Source organism: Empidonax traillii, unplaced genomic scaffold (genome assembly GCF_003031625.1).
Source record: "Empidonax traillii isolate 1590-97213 ecotype Southwest subspecies unplaced genomic scaffold, ASM303162v1 scaffold271:size677799, whole genome shotgun sequence".
NCBI lineage: Eukaryota > Metazoa > Chordata > Aves > Passeriformes > Tyrannidae > Empidonax > Empidonax traillii.
The window spans coordinates 177,584-200,907 of NW_020955464.1; the positions used below are offsets into that span (position 1 = coordinate 177,584).

The window sequence follows — 23,324 nt, forward strand, 5'->3', positions numbered from 1 at the left end:
GACAGCAGGGTGTCCTCCAGAGAGCACCCAGGGGGAACCACACATGACAGGAACTTGGCCATTGTGTTAAGGCATCACAGGCAGAGATAGAGATTGTGTGCCTCCCTGTTCTACTGATTCTGTGGCTGAAGTAACCTGAAAAGGAATGTGGTAGTACTGGATAATTGCTGTGAGAAGAATGTGTCTGGGACTTCAAAGCAGGCTTCTAGAAGGGTACTGAATATACTCTATAAATGAGTGATGGAATGGGATGGAGTTGCAGGTTTGACTGGCTGGTGAATCAGTTTTAGTGTGAGTTACAATGAGCCTTTCATTATCTGAACTGCAGCAATCTCAAATTCTGCATCTTGTTAACTGCTAGCAGATAGCCACCAATAGCATACCTATATTTCATTATGAATTGGAATTCATTGATGTATATAACCAATTAAAATCTACAGATAGTCTTTTATACTAAACCAGTATTGTATGTACAGTTCCAGTTGCTCCTGTTGTTAAACAGCCAGGGAAGCATTCAAACCATCTCGCTTCACAGGAGTTTACCAGCTCCTGTACATGCATGCTCTGTTTATTAGTGTAAACAAGTGAAATTTGGAACAACTTCAGTTCTCATACACTGATTTATATTTATTGTCATTGTGGCCTTTGTGCATCAACATGTAAACATCTTCCCCATCCCCCACAATCAATAGCCCCCTCCTTAAAACAATTGTATAGCACAGTCTGATTTGCTCTGAATTGCATTGCTTCCTGCAGTAAAACACTCTGAACTTTTGTTTAAAAAAAAAAAAAAAAGGTAGAATGTCACAAAAAAAAAACAAAAACAAAAACTTTTTTTAAAAAAATAATTTTTGGTAGCCTGTGTTGGAAGCAAATAACTTCTGAAATAAATGTAGGCACAGTCTGGTAAGTAGCTGCCAGGACGAGTGGAAGGAGTTGTCTCACTTGTCTCGCATGAGAACCATTTCTGTCAGGTGGACGAGGGCTTCTCTCTCGGGGGACGGCCGCAGTTTGCGGATCTCTCGCGTGGCCGCGTGGCAGTAGCGCTGGGCGAGGTAGGTTGTCTGCTGCACACCATCACTCTGAGGGGGAAGACAGTGAAAGGAAACGGGTAAATGATCAAATGTCAAAATACTAAAGCTCATCCGTGCCAAATTTAATTACACTTACAAAAAACAGCACTGGTATTAATAACGTATTAGAAACTAATGGTTTAATGCCTCCCCTCCTGCCCTAAATAGGGATGTGCAAAAAAATGTGCTCTTCTGAAAAAAACAGATATTACTTTTGCAGACCATTACTCAGCCTTTTCAGACCAGAGTCAATTAAAACTGATATGGAGTGTGCACTGCAGTTACAAGACTGATTGGTAATGATGTGCCACTTACACCAGTTGTTGGATACAGCTGAAGGAACTGAGTTCATGCATGAGCTTTTTACTTTTATTATGTGGATTTTATGCTATGTGAGGGGAAAAAAAAGAAAAAAAGCTCTTCAGTACCTATCATTTCTTTTAAAACACTGTGCCACTAAGACAGCTGAAGAGTTCCAACTTGGCATTGTACAATGCATTGCTACTTAGCAGGTATCTGACAATGCAGCCCTGCTATTTTACTTCAGAGACAGTGAATTTCAGACTGACTTCAGCAGGGAAAGCAGAAATATTTGGTATCAATCTTACCTGCAACACATATTTCCAAGCACGTTCAACATCTCCTGGCTTACTGAATCTCCTCATTATCATAGCATTCATTTCTGGAAACTAAGCACAAAGGGAGAAGGTTTTTGTACTGCTTTTGAGTTGTTTTCCATGTAGCTGCCTGCCATGCACCAAAGTACAGACCTCTTCCCCTGCCACCCTTGTTATTACAGGTATAGCTTTAGATTCATACTTGCAGTCTGCATAGGACTGTAGTACAGCAAAGCCCAAGTATTTAAAACAAACTTGTCTGGCTCTGCTGCCTGTAGCCAGTTGGTAGCAAAAGGTAGCCCCTGCCATTTCATCATGTTGAGCAGATGATCTACTGTGGTAATTTCTGATGTGGGTACTCCCTGGAGCATAACCTGCCTCAGGTATTTTTCTGTCACAAATGATGGTTAGTGTTGGCACAGCTCAAAGAAGCACCTCTTTCCCCCCATGTACAACAGCAAACACAGGAGGTTTGTTTAGCTGTTATATCCAGTTGTACTTTCGTTTGTGCTGGTATTTTATGTACACAGGCTCTGCCCTGTGGAATGCTCAAAACTGATTTTTTTTTTTTTTTAGTAAGAGAGAAATGGCAACTAAAAGGTATTTTGGTTTCAGTCACGCAGCATTTGTAGTTAGCAGTCCATGCTCAATTCCCTACAAATCAAGTAGGTAACTCAAGTCAGTTGTCTGAGAAAGTCACATCACTTATTTAAAATGTGCAGGCTCTTTCTTCAGATAGCCTAGAAACAGAAAAACTTGGTGCTTAACAAAGTAAGGTCACACAAGGCACCTACTCTGCAAAAAAATTCTTTTTAAAGGAAAGAGGTGTTGGTTCATCTTGTTTGAAAGGATTAGAGTCAAAGAAAGATGATGTTATTGATCTACTTTCCTAGCACACCTTTGATCCTGAAACTGCAGCTCCACAACCTTGTTTGGGTACAAACGTAGCATCCCTAAGTTACATTTCCCTATTGCTCATATAAAGTTCTCTTGGAGATGCATTTAGAAGTTTATTGGTGACTCATACATGTATCTAAAATCACTTTTTATATTTAAGCACTAAAGGATATGAAAATCCCCAAACCTATAAGGCAAAGCTGTTATTAGCCACTCTGCAGATTTAGCAGACATTGTATAAGCATTGGACAGGAATGCTTATAATAAAAATAAACCCTCATTCTTCAGCTGTACTAGTTTAGGAATGGCTTTAGAATTAGCATATACTGTGTATTTCCTTAAGACATAAATGGGGTGGTTTTTTTTTCACCTGAGTGAACTAATCTTAAACACTGAAAAACTAGGTATCACATCAAAATAGGTATCACATCAAGCTAAACATTTATTTTCTATAAAGGCTCTCCTTAATACTCTAATGCACAAAGATGTATTTCAGAGGGAGGGAAGAGGATGAGAAGAAAGGGCAGCTGTCATTAAAGATCCAGAGCATGTTAAAAAACTAAAGAATGTTTTTCAGAAGACAACTCAGGGATAACCAGCTATATGAAGGGATTTGCAGGATAGTAGTAATATTAATTTGAACACAAAAGACAGCCTATAACTAACAATTACATTTTGGACTACCTTCAAGTCCTGGCTCAGGAATTTTTATTCTCAGATACAAATGGATGAAACATCTTTCAGAAGCAGCGAAGATAAGTCTCTGTTAAAGCTCCACATTTTATAGCACTTATGCCTTGCTTATGTATCTGTTAAGTCTGTAGTGCTGTTCTTCTAGTTTCTTGAAAACAGCAAAAAATTTTCAGCAGAGAAAATGAAGTTTATGTGGAAAACTTTGTAGGATGGTCAAGTTATCTTTCAATGCAAAAATATTGCCTCTCATCTATTAAAGATATAAATGAGTAAAAACATTTAAAATTGACCTACAAAGAACAAGATTTTAAAATAGAACTGACAGATTTTCTTTTCTTGTATTATGTATTATGAACTAATTTATCTTATAAAGCTAATTAAAAGACAGGTGAATTTGAAAGTCAGAGACAGAAAACCCAAACAAATTAATAATAGTTTTAATTTAAAAAACTGGAATACTCAACACACACAAGACAATCAGTGTCACCCATTCTCTGCCAAAATCAAGAATATATGCAATATATCTTGTTTCTCTCTGTAACTTTAGCGCATACAAAACCAAACTGTTTCACAATTGCATCCTCTTTCTCTGCTTGAGCCTGTCCCTGTTCTTTAGATGACTCCAGTTGCTGATGACTAACAGTCCTGAAATAATGATTCAAGAATATGCTCGTGAATCCCCCAGATGATATGTGGGGAGGGACGGAGAACATGGAGAAGATTGTTCTCAACATGCATTTCATCTGCACTGTTAATTGGCCCATACTCTGTGCTTTCCTGTCTTTTCCAAGTTATGGATCTTTGTAAATGCCCCAAGGATAAGGAAGCAAACACGTGCATATGTTCCACCTTGCCCCACCCCAGGCTCTTTTAAGAAAGAGGGGGAAATTAATGTCAAAGTTGTTGAGGGGTTTTTTTCCATTTTAAATGATTTAAAACTTTTCCCATGTAAGCTCTCAGCAATTCCACTGAGAGATCATAGACTAGAGCTCTGCTGGAACTAAATGTGCTAAGTTTTGTATGATGCTATGAAGTTTTTTAAGTCTCAGATCTTTCCTCCAGTGAACCAGAAACTTGAGCAAGGTACATTAAACCAGTTTCCTCCCTGTTTACAGATTAGCACCAACTTTAATGTTCCTTGAACTCCTCCAAATAATTTTTAAGGCACTAAAGATCTTGACCCATTTTAACGTTGTTTTATTTATGACACTCCTTTTTCTCTTATCCAGCCTTCAGAAGGGAAAGCTTCCCATATTTGTAACTGGATAATACTTGAGGACAAAGAGATGAAAATATCAAATCCAATAAATAGAGGTACCCACCTAAAAGCTAGGTAGGGATTTCAGTTCTTGGCCCCAGGATGGATACAAAGCCAAGAACCTGGCAAAAAAGCCTACATTCACAGTCAAGCCTGGGAAGAACAAGATGTCTCAGGAGAGAACATAAGCAAAAAGCTACTTAGGAATAATCTAAATAAAACATGCAGATACTCTGCGAGTACCTACAAGGGCCTAATAGTAAGAGGAGCTGTGCAGAAAGGTGATTCTCAGCCTGTCAGAATGCGTGTGCACACAGAATCCATCTGATCCTGAATGCACAGATTTTTCACACGGGCCCAGGCCCCGCTTATTGCAGATTCTGTGGCCTTGATGTGTTTGAGCTGGACCTGGGTGTGTGCTGTGAGGAGCAGTTTACACTTTTTCTTTGGAGGAAGCAGATTCCTGTTGACTTACCTGTTGACAAGCAAACAAGACAGGGCCTGTGGCCAATCCAAGCTTGAGATCTGCTGCTGTTGGCTTCCCCAGACGGTCGGCACACGATGTAAAATCCAGCACATCATCTATTAGCTGGGGAAAAAATAAATAGGCAGATTATTTAGAAACTTCCTTTTTTAAAAATGAGAACTAAATACAGAATAATCCTTGTTTAAGAAAAGATTTGCAGAAAGGATTAAGACAGCCCACTGTGATTTCTAAGGCAGTTTGGAGAAGTTTAAACATTAGATTCCTTTTAGTTCAACAAAAGCACTACCTGAAAAGCTATGCCAACATTTTTTCCATACTGGTATGCAATCTCATGAACTTTGGGATCAGGGCAGCCTAGAATTGAAACCTGAAAAGACAAAAAAACCCAAGTAAATAGAAAGCTTTAGTTAGCATCCACTTTTAGTCCATAGGTGTGACATAGCCAGCACAGGCAAGAGGGATCTGGGAAAGGCAAAAAAAAAGCTGACTCAGGGGCACATTCTTGCTTATCTCTGTTCATGGAGACACACAATGAGCCAAGCTTACTAGAAAACAAGGCTGAAAAGCAGTGTGGTATTAAAACTATATTCAAGTCTGGAAAGAGATTAGCTTTACTGAATATTTATTAGATTAAAAAATTATAATGCAGGGATAAAGAGAGATGTGGATGCACTGCACATACAGGCTAGTGGTCATATACATTCTGGTGACAGGGAAATTAAATTTATTACATATATAAATCAGCTAGGGGGTAATTGGAGGTCAGACATCAGATAAATGGACCTTACATGTCTCATAAAAGGTCATAGAGCTGGAAGTGCTGAACCCAGTACACAAGGGGCAGTTGAGATAAGGAAGATTATTTTTAAGGTGATGTTAACTGTAACTGACTTGCTCAGGAAGATGACTTAATTAGCTTGCAGGCAAAGGTATTGAGGGATAATTAGTGGCAAAGAAAAGACAGCACACCAAGCTGGCAAAATTATCACTAAACTGACATAAACAAAACAGTTTAATTGAGTACAGATAAAGGAATCCACTATCTGAGAGACAAAAATTTTGCTGAATAAACTCCACAAAACTAAAATACAGGACATAAGGTTTGAGAATTAATATCTTGCCTCAAAATAAGGGCAGTTATGCTTTTGCATTTAAGCACTGAGTGTACACTTGACAAAATCAAGTTGGTTATATTTATATACTCAGATTTATTTCATCCTTCAATAAAGCAATTAGGAACGGGGGCAAAAATCCATCCTGGTTTACTGCAGGCATTCCAAATCTGCTGTGACTAAGGGAAGGAGTGAAGATACATTTTATTTAACTTAAGACTAAAATTACATGTTGGGAAAACCACACAATATAAAAATACATATATATAAACCCCAAATATATTTATATAAATTCCTCTTTAGGACTATGTAAGGTAAGATCATTAAAAAAAAAAAAAAAACAAACAACAAAAACACAACCCCAAAAACAACCCCAAATTAAAAGCAAGTCCAGTAGTAGCTTTGAAGGTGAACATGAGGAGGGAAATAAGAAACAACATTATATTCTAATAAATGTCATGGCACAAGATTAGAGATTATTTCATGCACCAGTGCACTTCATAACTGAGCATCAGAACACCTCCCACTCGTAACCTGCATCCCTGGATAATAACTAAAACCCAGAGGAATCTGGATGCCTGAGGCATTAACAGCATCTCACTTCCCAATTTTATTTAAAATAGAAGAAAGGTATAGCAGGAAAATACTACTACTTATGCCTAATAATCATACAAAATCCTGAAGGCTGTTAAACAGAGTGAACTGCAAATATGAGATATTTAAATAGATGTTGCTAGGGAGTATCAAACTAGAAGATTTTGCCCTTTTATCCTCCTTTTGGTACTTGTCTCTTAAATAGCAGTATTTGCCCTAGAGATCCAACATATACTGCTGTACCATGCCTAGCAAACTTCTGGTTGCTTCTGTAATATAAATCACATAATATCAGCAGGGCAGGGGGACTGTTTAAATAAAATCTTTACCTACCACCGGATTAAAATATGGGTTTCAGTAGAACAATATCCTGGTTAATGGCAAAGGATCAGAACGGGCACTAGTTGGCAGAGGCAGAGAGGAAGTGCCATGTAGGGAGAGGAGCTGACTCATTTAATCTGAGAAGTCAGGAAGAACAGAGCTATTCCCGTCAGTGGACAGTTTTCAGGGGGCACAAACATCACCTATACAAAGAATTCCACCAGTGTATGTTCATGCAAAAAACAACCATTAGATACAGAATTTAACACAAGAAAAATTCATCAATGCACAATTAACTCTTGCATCTTTGCAAGAGAAGACTCTCATAGCTCCTGTTCAGGTTCAGGAACATTTCTTGTTCATAGACAAAAAGAAGACCAAAAAAAAAAAAGGACAAAATCCAGGAGACTAATCTGCCAGTCATCCTAAAGTGAGACACCCTCTGACCATGACCATAAACCTGCAACATGGCTGGGTTGTGTCTACCAGGGAGTTCCTTCAGGATGCAATTTCTCAAAATGCTCTTGTAGGTTATTGCCACCACCTGGACACTCACCAGGATGCAGCCAGGCAGCTTGTCAATCCCACATGAAGTTTAACTGAAGCCATACTGGGATAATAGCATGCATTTGCAAATATAAATCAAGGTAACCAAGTCAGTACAATGACATGTTTAAATTCCAAAGCTCACCTCTTAAAAACATCCTATAGCTCCCCTAATAGAAATGACTTGTTGATGACAAATTGCAAGAATTCAGACCTGTCCTCCACTAAATCATGATGAAAAATCCTAATACCAAGTGAAACAAATTCTTTAGAAATGTTCTCTAAATTCGATAAGGCAAGTCAATGTGCTCGGTATTATTTCAAACACACTTCTTGCAATAAAAAGTTGTTTCTAGTATGTTATGTGAGAGACTATAAATCAATCTTGCCTCTTACTGAATTTCACATCCATAAAGTACATAATCAGCTCTGGGCAGATAGATCCTGCTCTGATTTTTAATATGTGACAACATGGCAGTTGGTGTTGAAAGCACTTGCACATTTCTACCAGTGCCCTGCAGGTCAAAGAGGAAAACCTGCTGCTGGGCCAGGATATGCTTGTATACACAGTACAAGAGATGTTTGTTCTTGCACTCCTAGATTTCTGAAAAGGAAAAGGCTCTAAAAGCTTCCCCTTTTCCAGCCTTTCTCCTCCATGCCCATCTCTGGAAGCAGTCAGGTTCCTGCCTTCTCATTCATGGCTCATCCGCTGCTCTTTCCAGAAGAATCACAGAATAGTTTAGGTTGGAAGGGAACTCTGAAAGTTATTTCGTCCAGTAATCTGCTCAAAGCAGTTTACTTCATAGTTAGATCAGGTTTCTAGGGGCTATGTCTAGTTGACTTCTGAGCATTTCCAGGGATGAAAAATCCCACACTCTGTCTGGGCGACCTGTTGCAGTGTTTGACCAACCTCATGGAGAAATTTTTCCTAAGAGCCAGTTGAATTTTTCCATGAACTTGTTCTTTCACTGCACATCTCTCTATCCTCTCTGTGCCCTCCTTTGGATTCCCCCCTTTGTCTTCTCTACTCCAGACTAAAACCAGCTCTTGGCAATATCATTTGCTCCAGTCCCTTCGCTGAACTCGCTCCAGTGTCCATGTCTGTCCTGGATGAGGGAGCCCAGCCTTGTGGTCTCACACATGCTGAACAGAGAACAATCCCTGCTCTGGATGTGCCGGCCACGCTGGCAGTGATGCACCCACAGTGTGCCTGTCCCTCCCTGCTGCAGGCGCATCCTCACTTCCTCCAGGATCTTCAAATCCCTTTTGCTAACTGCTCTTGCCAAGGGGGTGGTGAAGGCCTCCCTGGGAGAGGGAGATGATACCCAGCAGAAGCCCCACACACTGCGGACAACTATTTTGTCCCAAACCTGCATTTTCACGCATTTGACCTTTTCTCAAGTAACTAACATTTTAACATGCTAACCAAGTACCTGTTTATGAAGAATTGTACTTCTACAGAAATGTTATCTGCCTGAATATCTGTGAGATGTTTATGCTAATCTTTTTCATAGCAAACATTATAAAGAAGAAATATCCCCAAAGAACTGACTGTATTTTAAATAATAAGGAAATTTACTAGCTGTCCGTAATATCTGATGCTACTGATGCTATTACCCTACATCTGTCATTGGTCATTATTGCAGTCTTTGTGCTTAGCTGGGCTGGGGGGACCAATTCTGCTGGTGGGGACCAGAGATCTCATTTTCCTAGACACCACTTCCACACTGCTGTAGGTTTTCTGATGGAGCCCTGTGCACACACCAAACGATGAACTAGTTACAGCAGGAGCTCACAGGCAGATCCAGAGCTGCAAACTGTTTGTTTTCTTGGGTCCCTAAGGCAGACCTTCCACACACAGCCTCGCCTCACGCCAGGAGGCTGCATGCTTTCTCCTAATACAGAAAGCAAGAATTTCAAGTGCAACTTTACACTTACCTCAAAGCAAGCATGATTTAATCCCTCTTCTGAAAGTATGCTGTGCAAAATATAAACGGCCTTATGAGGCTTAGGAATTCACATTGTAGCAGGGTAAAAAAAAAAGAAAGAGAACCTGCTCAAGATATTTTGCCATCTCCAGTTTGCCTGATGACTAAACAGAAATTCCACTTCAGCTTTATTGTTTCTGAATTCTTGAACCAAAGTCACCTCTTGTGTTCCTTTGAAAAATGCCTTTCAGTAACTAAGGCTGCAGTGACCGTCTGGGCCATCTGCCACCATTTCCTTTTGCAATTTATTACTTTGACTGAAACTTTGTAACGTTCCCCCAATGCAGAACTATTGTAGAAATAAACTGGAGACTGGGATAGCTCTAACCTCTTGAACAGACCATTCCATCTATATAAAAAAAGTATTTTGGTAACTTAAAGGACTTTGATTTAAATGCAGTAATGCTTTGGCAGTGCAGAAGGTATCTAATACAGCGACTAGGCTGGTGCTGACAGACTCTCTATAATCTCACTTAGACATTTTTCTAGGAACACTCTACTCTTCCATCTCTAGAATGTAGAATGCTAAGATGCCACCTGAACTTGTCTGACATCTTTCCAGTTAATACTTCCATTTAATTTATGCACAGCAAGAAATCAGTTTTTTCCTATCATTACAGGAACTGAACTGCTTTTAATGGCACACTGGCCTGGTTGTAACTGATGTTCTGAAAACCAATAATCTCTCTCCTTTAGCTTTGTCCCTAAAAAAAAAAAAAAATGAACACTCTTGATTCCCTAACTGAATTTCAAGCTAGAACTGATGATCTTGCTTATTACTGTTGCTACAGAAAACAGAACTCCATTCTGATTCCATCCATTTCCTTAGTAGCCAAAGCCATCTGAACAGAAATGTGTCAAAACCCAAACACACCAAAAAAACCCCACATCTCAAACAAAAAAAATTCCCTTTTCATTGCTATTGATGGAGCTCTCCTAATCCATGCAGAAAGAAACTGAGGGAGACACACATACACAACTCATTGCTTCTCTGTGCAGCAAGTATGGTTTTGCCATGAAGACAGTCCTCTCACTCGGTTTTCCTTTGTAACACAAATCTTACAGCATATAAAATTCCAGCAATTCAGCAATGGAACAACTCAGACCAGCCACTAGAAGAAAAGCAGCCAAACATTCCACCCCCTTCCCCCCCCAAGCATTACAGCCCAATCTTGAGAGAAGTGCTTAAAGCCTTAACTCTGGCAAGTCAGGAAAAGGAAAAAGCTCAAGTTAGCACGTTTGTAAGGAGAACCCACCCAGTGGGAAGGTGATTCCTTCTATCTGCAAATAGTATTTTAGAGAGACTGTCAAAGTGAACAAAAAAATGTGTGTATGTTTTTAGTCTAATTCTCTTAGAACTCCCTCTTGCTATGGAATACACTAGAATACACCAATATACTGCCTTTAATTGAAAAAAATAAAACTCTCTTGGGATAAGATTATTGCCTAGCTTCTCCATTTTCTGCACTACAACTACACATGTATTTTTGAATAAGAACAATCTTGAATTGGATCATATTGTAATCAAGTAACAGAACTGAGTGATAGATAGAATTGGATATAGCAATTGATAATTAAAACCCGCAGACAAATCAAGGAGTGCATGCTTCTGTTCTTTTACAATGTGGTGTACAGTATAAACAATTAATTGTTTCATCTCACTGTTATCATTTACGGTCTCAATACCAATGGGTTAGGGATAGATGCCAAAGATGACTTAAAATCAAATTATAGGCTCAAGGATGATCAACTGAGATGAAAACCACTGCCTCAAGGTTGGAGAATTTCATAAATTAAAGGCTGCCACTGTGATCCTTATTTTGAGTCAACTGAGGATAACAGTAAATCTGTGTATGAATAAAAAACAGAAAAGAAAAAGTGAAAAACAATACTGGAGGCTACACAGCTCAGTTGTGATAAAATTCACAGTCTCAAATCCATTCACATTCTGGCTGAATACCATTTAAAGGGTTTGCTTTTCCAGAGAAAACAGCAACAACTGGGAGTTGAGCTCTGAAGCTCACAGTATGGTGTGTTAACTCGAGAAGAGACAGACGTACATACTGCTTTACAACTGTTTGCTATAAGACTCGCGGTCTTCTTAAAAGTCTTCTCGAGGTAGTGAGCAAATCTCTCATTCTCGTTTTCCTTGGAACCCAACTGGAGGAATTCACCTAAAAAGATGCACAGATGGGAGGTTTTATTTGTGGGTTTACTGCTTAGGCAAGCAAATCTGAAGAATAAATAGAAAAAGACCTTACCACGCACCAGATCTTCAATCACCTGAGTTAGAACAGAGATGATAGTAGTATTTCCAATTCGTGCTAAAGCTACAGAAGCAGCTGAGAGGATGAAGTCACCAGCTAGAACAGCCTAAGAATAAAAAAAAAAAATTAAAAAAATACAACTTTCTTTATTTGGCATATCTACTCATATCACATAACTTTCCTACATAAAGCACAAATATGTCACTGTAACAGAAAAAACAGAAGATCACCAAATATTGAAATCAAAGTAATTTTTAAATCTTATATTTTTCTGTATAAGCTCTGTCCTCCCTGTATGCAATACCTGAATATGTGTTTGCCTGTGAATTTTTTTTTTGAACATTAGCTCTCTCTTTGACCATTCTGTTGTGACTTAGACCATGTGAACTCTGAATTGCCGCAAGTTCTGGTGCGTCAGCAGTGTATTTCCTTCCTTGCATTTTCTGGTAAAGACCTTCCTTGTAATGAGCTATGAAGAAATACACCACTCTCAAAAAAAATTTCCTGCTGACTGAAAACGTTTTTGTTTTCACTACTGATCAGACTAATACACAGTGTTCAGGATGAAATGCAAGTTCAAGGTTCTCCAACAGCGCTGCAGAGAAAGGTATAGGAAATGTAAAATCAGTAAGAATCACAGAATGGGGCAGGCTGGAAGGGACCACACAGTCATTTGGTCCAACCTCCCTGCTCAAGCAGAGTCATCCTAGAGCACATAGCAGAGGATTGTGTCCAGACAGTTCCTGAATCTCTCCAGTGAGGGAGACTCCACAACCTCTCTGAGCAACCTGTTCCAGCGTGCAGTCACTGCACAGTAAAGAAGTTCTTCCTCATGTTCAGGTGGAACTTCCTGTGCATGTTTCTGCCCTTTGCCTCTTGTCCCATTGCTTGGCAACACTGAGCAGAGCCTGGCTCCATCCTCTGGATACCTTCCCTTCTGATACTTATAAACACTGATGAGGTCCCCTCTCAGTCATCTCTTCCCGAGGCTGAACAGGCCGAACACTACACACTACAGTCACTCATTATCTAATGTTTTCAACAGTTCAGAAATGGAACACACATTTGTCTCACCCACAAACTGTGTACACCTCTTCATACTTTCTCCAGCATATCCCAAGACCTAAGGATAGTAACTTTAAAAAACTCTAGGTGTTTGTGCTTTGCTGAAATTAAAAGGCAAGTCTTGCATTATTAGCAAACTCACCTTCCTCTCTCCCCAGATTTGATTAAGCGTCCTTTTTCCTCTGCGAGAATTTGCATCATCAATAACATCATCATGAACTAGACTGGCTGTGTGGATCATCTCAGCAATTATGGCCACAGAGCGCTGGCTTGCTTGCACTTCCCTAAAACAAAAAAACAAGAACAGTCAAACAATTAAATCAGTTACATATGCTGCAATACGCTAAAAGAAATCTCTACTAAAACAATATAAACGTTTTTCTGAAAACAGCTGTCGCAGCTTTTCTATGATATGAACCCCATTTTCAAACCTGGAATTGGGAAGACAAGAGAAGTTAGGATCACAATACAGTAAGTGCAGTGGGATGTTTCCATCCTTATTAAAGGCCTATTTCTACCTTGCCGTATTAACACTACTGCAAAACTCCTGCTTTATTGACTCTAATCCCCCTAAATCCAGACGGCATTAAATAGCACGGCATCAAGTACTCTTGGTTTCAAGAAGATGGAAAACAGCAGAGAAAAGAATGACAGGTACCTTTGTAGATGAGTTTTAAGTTTTCCTTATCTCTGTGTTGCTCTATCTACAAACCAGCATCACAAACTCCAAAGCTGGATAACTATACTAACCAGCAAGCTGGAGAGATCGGAAGGCACAGAAACCTGTATTCTGCATTTGAAAGACATAACTCATGGATCTTATCCTTTATGTTATCTGACTACCTTAAAACCTCAGAGGTTCTTAAAAGCCTGAGGACTCAACTGGAATTATACTGCAATCACTTCAGGACTGGAAACACCAACTACCTAACACTTACTGGAATTCAGCCTTTGGGAAGAACTAACACTGATGAGTCAACTCTCAGGAGTTCACACTTACTTTATTTTTTAAACTAGGTGAAAAGAAGGTAATGGAAAAACATAGAAGCAAATATCTAGGGAATAAAACTAGCAAAATGAGCATACCTAGCTCTCACAAAGGACCATCTACCCTAGTATTCAAACCAGCACTGCCTTATTCTGTATCCATCTTTTTTTCTACCCCTTTTCATCATGGGTTACATGCAGGATCCCAGAAATGGCTATCCCAGCCAGGTCATAGCTGTAACAAGCCCACACGGACACAAAACACCAACAAAATCCAATTTTAAAAAAACAAAAATTACTTCTGATATATAGATACCCTACTTCTTGTATACAGACAACACAGAAAATCACACTATTTTCCAGCAGAACAAAAAAAGAACTGAAACAAAAGACAATAATTCCAGCTCAGCTGTAGGAAATTTAAAATCTTCCTGTACTGCCTATGTCTATTAAAATGTAGTGATTAATCACAAAATGGAAGAACATCTTGCAGTCTGCTGACATAACACTGCATTCTGACACCTACCTCTACACAGAATTCTGCATTGCTGTCAGTGGGAGTTTCATATCCTGAACAATAGCAGGATGAATGCATAGCTCACAGGCTCTGAAAATGTGGCTTTTACACAACAGAAAATAAGAGCTGGAAACCTTCATGGTGGTTTGAAGGCAAGTTTTACTGTGGAGTAATAATTTAGTCAAATGCTAGGTCAGTGTAAATAGTTTTCCAAAATAAACTGTTCTTACTAAGTAGGAGAAAACTTACCTTCAAAAAACTGTAAAGGTCTCCAGCCTCTTTCATGCACTGGTCTCCTTTTGGGGATTCCCTTTTTCATTAATAATGTCAGCAGACTGGACTTCCTGCTGGGAAGCAGCAGTAAATGGCAACACTCAACTGACACACCAAAATCTTTCAGTAGTATGAAGACAGTACAAAACCAGATATTTGAAAAGCAGGTTTTGAAAAGTTCTGCATTTTAGTGCACGTCATCTCTGACAATGACTAAAAATGGCATAGGAATGCTCATGGCTCATGTGTCTGGTTTCCAGAATGTTATATCAAATGTGATAATTTAATCTGAAAGGTTTTTTTAAACTACTATTTCCACAAAGTCTTGAGCAAGATTCTTTCCGTCGCTGGAAAAAAAAATCTGCAATAGTTTCCTACAAGCATCTTGTGAGAGTAATTCTGAATCAGAGAATGCCTATTTTAGGGGAAAACACAAAAGAAACAGGATCCCTTCTTATTCCCTGCCATTTTTCATTCAGCTTTGCCTGCAAGACAAAAGCAAAGTGTGGCAGAAACTCAAGTCAATAAGTAACTGTGCCCACACTTATCCAGTAAGTGGAAAGATGCCATTTTTAGGTCATTCTCAAAGTAAAGATACCCCAAGATGATATGTATTCACACAGTTTTTTTGTGCAACTCTAAGTTTATCTTTTTACACATGCAAAATACTAAATTTTAAGTCCTTGAGCATGTTCTGTTTTTCAGGAGGACCCCCCTGCTTGATTCTGTGATAAGACTAAAGACTTACAGTACCTTGAGGTGTTTTTCATTACAGGACTTGTTTTATGTACACTGAACAAGACCAAGGCTGACCTTACAGGTTAAAACAAAGATCTCTCTCTACAAATATCCCTCTTCAAAAAAAAAAAAGACAAAAACCCCACAAATAGTGAGGGGGGAACTCAAAATGATGCAAACCAGTATTTACACTCTGTAAAACAAAGAGCTTTGCAATGTGTTTGCCAATAAGTAAATATTGCCAGTTTAAAGACAGGAAATTGCAAGAGAATTCGCAAAAGAACTTGCAAAATTTCTGTTTTATAATCACATTTCATTTTTTTTTCCATAAACACAACAAATGCATTTCTGCTGCTAAGCCCCTGTGGCTGAAACAACCATCTCAGAAACACAGTCTGTGACACGGAGGGGCACTACAAACTAGGGAAAACACAAATAATGTATGTGTTAACATGGGAGCAAATTGCATAGCAGCTGAAAAACAGCAGAGTACAGGCTTCTAACAACCATAGTTTGGGGGAGTGAAAGAGGACTAAGGTTGCTGGCAGGTCCTCATACTTTTAGGAAATATTATTCTATTGGGTTTAGCATGGTCATCATAGATAAATGTTTCTCACACTATTCTGATGAATTTACTTCCCTTTTCCCCCCTAAATCTGTGCTCACTATTTTCTCTATTGAGATGTCTCTGTACTTCTTTGGTCCTTTCTTTTTGGTCTCTCTCAAGTTTGCTTGCAGAAATAGAAACAAAAACTCTTATTTGCAAACACCTTTGGAGAATACACTCTAAACAGAAACATTAGCTCCTGTCAAGCTAAGTGGCAATTCTGTGAAATTCTGCACACAGGTATGTGAAGAAATGCCACCAGATGTGTGAAATTGAGGGTTTGGATGACCTCAGCTTAAACTATTTACAACAATTCTCACTCTCACACATAGCTAAGTTGCTATTAATAAGCAAAAAGCCACTGCCCAAGGGACTTGGACTTTTGGCACTTAAGACTTCAAGAGAAAAGAAACGACATACCAACAAAGAACAATATGAATGCTTCAGCCACTTATATTTTTGATAACAGTTCAGGTAATTCTTTATTACAACTGTCATTTTCCTTATTATGACTACAATAAAGTGGCCTCACGCTAGAAAACAGTTAACCTGCTGAGCATATTCTAAATACTTCGTCTTCCTCAAATCTGGACAGAAATGATCCTGTCACCTAACCTGTAAGCAGAGCTATCTGGGCATTCCACTCCATTCTCTTGAGAAGTCTCAGTTACTCTGGTGGGACTCTGTGAAGACAAAGAGGTCTCTCTGCACTGCTTCCTGAGATCAGGACCTATAACCTTAGTCAGTTGAGTCCTTTTATTGTAACAGACAAAACAAAGTATTCCTTTTATACAACTACTGCACAAAAGAAGAAAAAAATAACCCCAACAAATGAAAGAGCAGGCAAAAGCATGCTGGGTCCAGCAAGTTATATGACAGTTAAAAATGGCATCAAGATGAAGCAGAAACTCAACAACAGTAACACAAACCCCAGAGGCAAGATAAAAAAGAAAAATGCTAGGGATGAACAGCACAGGATATTGGTTCACTCTGCAGGTCTACAGATACTGCAGTCAGTATCTTTGACTACATCTGTGGGAACCAAAGCTTCAACAAAATAAAACAAGTCTGGGAGAAGAATCAATATTAACTGAGGAAAAGAATGACAAAATGCTTTAAGGGAAACGACAAGTTGAAAGAGGAAAAACATCTTAAATAGTGTTGCGAGAAGCAGAATGAAAGGCAAGTATTTTTCCCTTTGGGTCTACAGAGAGGACAGCAGACTTACAAATACAGTGTTTCCTTCTCTACATATAAAATTTTCCTCACAAACATTAGTAAGTTGGAAGAACAAGTTGTCACCTGGAAACAATGCTGCTTTAAGAAACAATAATAACGAAACCAGGATCAGCGTGAACTGGAAGCATATGCATATGCACAGCAGGTGTAACACAGCCTGCTTCGAGAAGCTTGAAAGCAAAGGAGAAGAAAACGCCCATAAAACTTCATTAGTCACAGGAAGTGGGTACCCACAGTATGAACATGCGTTCTTTTGACAGGGCCCAGCCAACCCGCAAAAAACATCGGTCATCATGCATGAACCAAAGAGCATTACAGTGAAGACTTGTACCAACATATGTGATATTTAAATACAATCACAGGCTTAGAGAAATTGGCAAGAGGCAAAGAAGAGGAAGGTAAAAACCCTGAGATTCCATTATATTTCTTTGCTGAAACATTTGTTCTCCCCACTCAGGCTTTCATTTTGAAAGCAACATATCAGAGACAGTGACTCAGTCTGGCTTATACAAGGAACATTCAGATAATTGAGGAGGCTTTTAAAACACCAAACTGCAACAGATGTACAAAAGCTGCCAAATGACACAGGCATGTATAAATCAGAGGACTTATGCTGAGGGTTGGCTACTGCAAAGCAAACACTTGCCCCAGGCATATGTGTCACTTGAAGTCAGACATCACACTTTCTCACTGGCATAAGGCAGGTCTCAAAACTGGTCTTGATGGTTTTGAGACATGGACAAGACTATGTCTTTGAGCATATACGTAAGTAAGAAAACAGCAAATACACGTTGAAGCACAAAGGCAAATTCAGTCTTTCTACCATTCTTTGATTCACTTTTCAACTCCCACACTATATGACATCAGTTCCAGCCTTCTCAGTATTGCAAGCATAATTTCATTCATAAGCTCCTCATGCTACACACTCGAATGAGATAAAATTATTTTTTACTGTTATTCTGACTAGAAAGATGCTCCAAAACCTGACTGCCCCAGCTGTTAAAAGTCTCCTAAATTTCCATCCTCTTAGCAACGTAAGTCTTTGTCTTAATAGTTCTTTCACCCTGTTCCTGATAAATTGCAGACCACAAGTCTTCATTCTCCCTAATTATCTCTGCAGTCCATGCCTGAAGCTAGCTGGACTTCTTTTGAACACCGGGATCCAACACTGAATCTGATGATTTCAGAAAGTGTCTTATACGTTTCCATAGCTGAACTGGGTATACTAGGGTTGGCACGTGCTAGGATAACTTCCAGGTTTTTCATAGAGAATGTGGCTGCAAACCACACTGCGGTTATGCCCTAACAGGACACACATGCCCTAACAGGACGCTTGCAAGCTCAAGCAGAAATTTTTGGTTTATTGTGCTTCCTTACATTCCACCATGGATGGCTGATCATCAAGAATGGTTTTGTCATCAGAAAGTGCCGTCATCATGTTCCTGTTTTTCAGGTCAAGATCACTCATGAAAATATTAAGCTAATCAGTGCTGTGACAAACGACATCCCTGAGGATGTTTCACAACCAGTATTATTCCTTTTGCTATCTCTAGAACCATGACATAGAGCAGTTCTGAATGGAGAACAGAATCAAGCTGGAGCAAAGTTCACTAATCCTGGACAGTGTTTTTGTAAAACAAGGAGAATTGGCACACACAGTACAGGACACTACCAACTAGGTTTTGCTTTCTCCTTCAAAACTACATTCACATAGGAGGGGGGTATTCAGGGAGAGGTACCATAAAACAGCAAAATATATGCCATGCTCTGAGGTGGTAATCAAGTCCAACAAGGCATTAAATTACTGCTACAGAAAAGTTGATACAAGAGCTCAGAGAAATTCCCTTTAACACTGACAAATTAGTCTAGAAACTCTTCTGGAAAGAGACCAAAGATTTGCTATTTGAAATTCTATACAAGGCAAGACTGGAAGCGTAGCTAGAAGGCAGAGAACACTCCAGCCAACGTTTTTCCTCAAAATGCAAACACAGCACTGATGTGGAGAGAAGCATTTGCAATGAGCCAAGGAGTGATAGAGAGTATAGGTGAGCGTGACATTCCGCTCAGTTAAAACTGCTTTCAAAAGACAAGCTCATAAGGATTACACCAGCTCTAAGCTTAGAATCTTACATTACAGTGTAGAAACTTACATCTAGAAGGTAAAAAACCCCTCCTGTTTCGAATGTCTCACAGCTTTGAATATAATCCTTCCAATTGCTTAATGACTTTTCTGCATAATTACTGAAAAAACCTATGAGAGTCTGTTCTCACAGCAAAGTTCTTACCTGTGAAAAGAGCTTAATGGGAACATGAGTGGTTACAAATGAAAATACTTTTAATGAAGTTCATATAGTTTCTAATAAAGCATTTATGCAAGAAGCTAGAATTGACTAAATTTGGCAACATTATTTATCCATTACCAGTTACAAGCCCAGTCTGCAATTTTATACAAGGAAACATGTAATAAACCCGGCAGTGCCTTTTGCTCTGGTAACTACAAAATATAGTTTCAAGGTGGAACTTCAATTCAGGTTTTACTGCGGACCGTTTTATTTTCATAAAGGTACTAGACGTATTTTTTGGAAACACATGAATTATAACTTTTGAGTATGATTTATGTATCTAAAAGTGACCAACTCACTTGGAATTATTATGGTGAATGTTGCAAGCCCGAGCCATTAGCACCACAATCATCGGTCGAAAGGCCTTTCCTTTCCCATCAAAGTAATAATCACACATTTCCTTAAGTTCTGATGCAGAGACAAGTAATTCCTACATAAAGGACAAGAACGTTTCAGCATAGAAGTCCAAAGTCCATCTCTTTAGTGTAAGTAAAACAATACGCGTTTGTAAGGTTATTGCCTGCATTCATCCCACCCAGTGTAAGTTGAAGTTGTTTTTAAAATTACTATGAGCAATCTGAAACATAAATATATTTCATCACTGCAAATCAGGAGAAAAAAAATTCCATTCTGGTTCTATAAAATATGAGAAATGATCCTTTTGCCTTCAGTTTAAGCTTCAGACAGTTGTCCGTAAACATAAATAATATTCTTTCAATAAATGTCCTCCAAGTTGATGGCTGCTATTAAAAACAATCATTGTAACATCCCAGAATAGTCACCAAAGTCCCTTACCTTTTTAATATCTTCATAGAGATTCTTCAAGTCTTTTCTACCAAGTTGAAAAGGGTCTTGGTATTTTTCATCACTAACTGTCTTACTGCAGCTGCACAAGTGGGATGTACTTGTATGATGAAACCTGGTGACAGTGTTTTTTAAGACAGTTGTTAAAAGCAAACTTTCCCTGATCCCCCAAACAGAGACATTTGAAAGCATTTCCTACTCCTCTTTCCTAACACAAGATGTAAGCAAATGGCTAAAATATATGAAGGCATCAAAACACTCTTTTCAGACACTTAGTAAGGTGTAAGGACAGCACAGCTATATATTGGTGATCATAAACCTTTAGGAGCTGGAAATCGCATTTGGTAAACAACAACAAACACCCCCCCTCCCATCCTTAACAGATGACAGAAGTCTTCTGAGACCCACAAAACCACATTGCTCTCAATGTACTCCTTTTGATTACACTATAGATAGTATAGCCTATGTTTGGAGATAAAGCCTTCATCTTCCCATAATACAAGTATTCTCTTAATTTCTTCCCCTTCTTGTAAACTCCTGGAAAAATATTCCTGAATTGGATTTGAAATTTTCTCATTTGCACACCCAGCTACATTCTACATTAAATCAATACTTCCAGGTAGCATGATGATGCTATGAAAGTTCATCAGGAAAGGGGGGAAGCTCCACCTGTATGCATCAAACATAGGTCTGATTTACTTTTTTTGTTTCCTGGAGTATGGAGTTTATGTTTCTTACTATATTTCCTTTTCCAAAGTGAACTATATGTATTTTCTTGCAGCATTCCTGCTTTGCCTGATACTCTCAAGGATAGAGGATGTGGATTCACATTCAGCACCACAGCAGCAGTCTACACAGAATTATCCAACTATTAGAGTGAGCAAAGTTTATAGCTCACAGGTGTAACTACTCAGTTCACCCAACAACTGTGTCTTTACCTGTTACACAACAATATGACTCTCCAACTTACCGCCAAAATACATTACATATTTTTGGAAACGACAAAGCTGAACTTCTTTGGGTAATGTGACACATCTGTACAAAATAAAACCAGGGTTAATTTATTAGAGCTTTAAACTGACAGAAAACATTCACTACAAAAAACATGTATCTGGTTATCAGCACCACTCTGTTTCTCCATTTTAACAACACAGCACCAAAGGGAGTCTCATAATCTCCTTCCATATCATGTGAGACATGAGTGATAGCGAGAGAATGTGCCAATAGGCACATTAAACTGACTCTTCCGCTCAGAAGTGTTGGACTTTCTCCCCCTGTAGGACCAGTCCATGAGCCTTATCAGTTAAATTACCAAAACAGCTCTAACGAAAGCTTGCTTTTGCACATGTGCAAGGTGTAATTTTCAAACGTTCCCTGTCCTGTAGATAAATCTGGACTGCACCAGTCAAGGAACAGAGAAAAGGGCAAGAGCTATTTAAGTAAACCAGTGTACTAACAGAAAAAGTACTTGTCCTTGTTTTTCCCTGAAGCAATTTCAATTCAGCTTGTTGCTTATGATAATTCACACCTGCCTATCTCCCTGCTAGATGTCCAGAAACTAACTTCCACACTTAGCAATATCTCCAATGATCTCTGCCTGCCGACATAGCCCAGGAGCCTGAGGGAAGGCACAGTCCCAGGCACTGACTCAGGGGCCCTGCTGGCCTGAGCCAGCCTGAAATCACTGCAATCCACGTGTTCACCAAACTGCCTCCGGAAAAGCCTGCAAAGGAGTGCTCAAGAAGATCTAGAACTAGAGAACCTGCTTCTCATGCCTCACTGTCCCCTTGTATGCAGATTTAAGTCTCTCCTTGGACGCAGGGAGCGAAACAAAAGCACTATAAATGGCTCAAGGACACCCTTTCATGCTTCTTGCGTATGAAAAAAGGCCATGCAAGGACACAAGGGAAGGACAGGAACCCTAACTTATCTCTCTGCAACTCACTGCTGTGACTTCAGTGTCCAGCTCTACGGCTGAGACCTTTGTAAGTTGCTCTCTCGTACATATGACCGTGTTCCGCTATTAAAAAATAGCTGATCTCTTTGTAATCTTCCTTCGATGAGGGCACACACAGACTCCCTCCATTGCACTGCTGCTTAACACTGTAAGACTGGCTCATGGGAAGATGCTGCACACATCAGACAGAGCCCTTTCCCGCGGGTCAGAACAGCCGCCTGGCCTTGTTAGGAAGCTGTAAACGAACGCAGTGAAAGAACTCCTCCCACTCCGACTCACACACAAACGCGTTCAAAATCTCACATTAATGAGAACTGCTTTCCCTGCTCCCGTCTAGAGAAGGCTCTGCGAGGTTCACCACACTCACCAGTGCTGCCGCGATAACCCTTAACCCACTGTTTAACCTTGCACCGAGCGCGCTCCTGCCCCCAGCAAGAACCCCCGGCCAGGGATCGCCTCCGGCCCTTCGCCCTTCCCGGGCGGGAGGCTGCGGGACGGCGAAGGAGCGGCGGCCGCGGGGTGACCGCCCGGCCCCGCGCCCCGCCCGGGCCCCCCGCCCCATTCATTCCGTGACCTCCCGGCGCCCGCCGCACTCACCGCGCTGGGGGCCGGCGGGGCGAGAGGGCCGGGGCGCGGCACGGAGCCGAGCGGCGGCGCCCGGCGGGACGAGGCACCGCACCGCCACCACCACCACCATCGCAAGGCCATGGTGTCCCCCGGCCCCGCCGCGCCGGCACCGCCTCTCGGCACCGCCGCGACCCGGACGCGGAAGCCCCGCGCCGCCTCCGCCCTCCAGCGGGGTGCCGGCAGAGCAGTGGGGCGGGAGGGGCGGGCGGCGGGCACCGCCACCGCCCTCCGCGGGGCGCCGACGGGGACGCCCGGGCGGCGGGCACCACCTGCGCCTCCCGCCGCCTCCTCTTTGAGGGAGGGAGACCTCAGGCC

General features: G+C 40.3%; 1 protein-coding gene across 4 annotated transcripts; it reads right to left on the bottom strand.

The window, feature by feature from the left end:
• Positions 1-601: 601 nt before the first annotated feature.
• Positions 602-23,009, bottom strand: PDSS1 (decaprenyl diphosphate synthase subunit 1). Of its 4 annotated transcripts, XM_027889751.1 has the most exons (11): positions 22,980-23,009; positions 21,396-21,460; positions 20,417-20,540; positions 19,921-20,051; positions 13,061-13,202; positions 11,848-11,959; positions 11,651-11,760; positions 5,312-5,392; positions 5,014-5,127; positions 1,682-1,762; positions 1,131-1,461 (listed from the first exon to the last, which is right to left on the bottom strand). In XM_027889751.1, the coding sequence occupies exons 2-11, from the start codon at positions 21,458-21,460 to the stop codon at positions 1,282-1,284; spliced, it is 1,140 nt and encodes a 379-aa protein (XP_027745552.1). In that variant the 5' UTR covers positions 22,980-23,009; the 3' UTR covers positions 1,131-1,281. The 4 variants fall into 4 exon arrangements, 3 of the variants coding, with proteins under 3 accessions (XP_027745553.1, XP_027745552.1, XP_027745551.1); XR_003571868.1 differs by lacking the exons at positions 1,131-1,461; positions 21,396-21,460; positions 22,980-23,009 and adding exons at positions 602-798; positions 833-1,082 and having other exon boundaries at positions 20,417-21,053; XM_027889752.1 differs by lacking the exons at positions 1,131-1,461; positions 22,980-23,009 and adding an exon at positions 828-1,082.
• Positions 23,010-23,324: the final 315 nt, after the last annotated feature.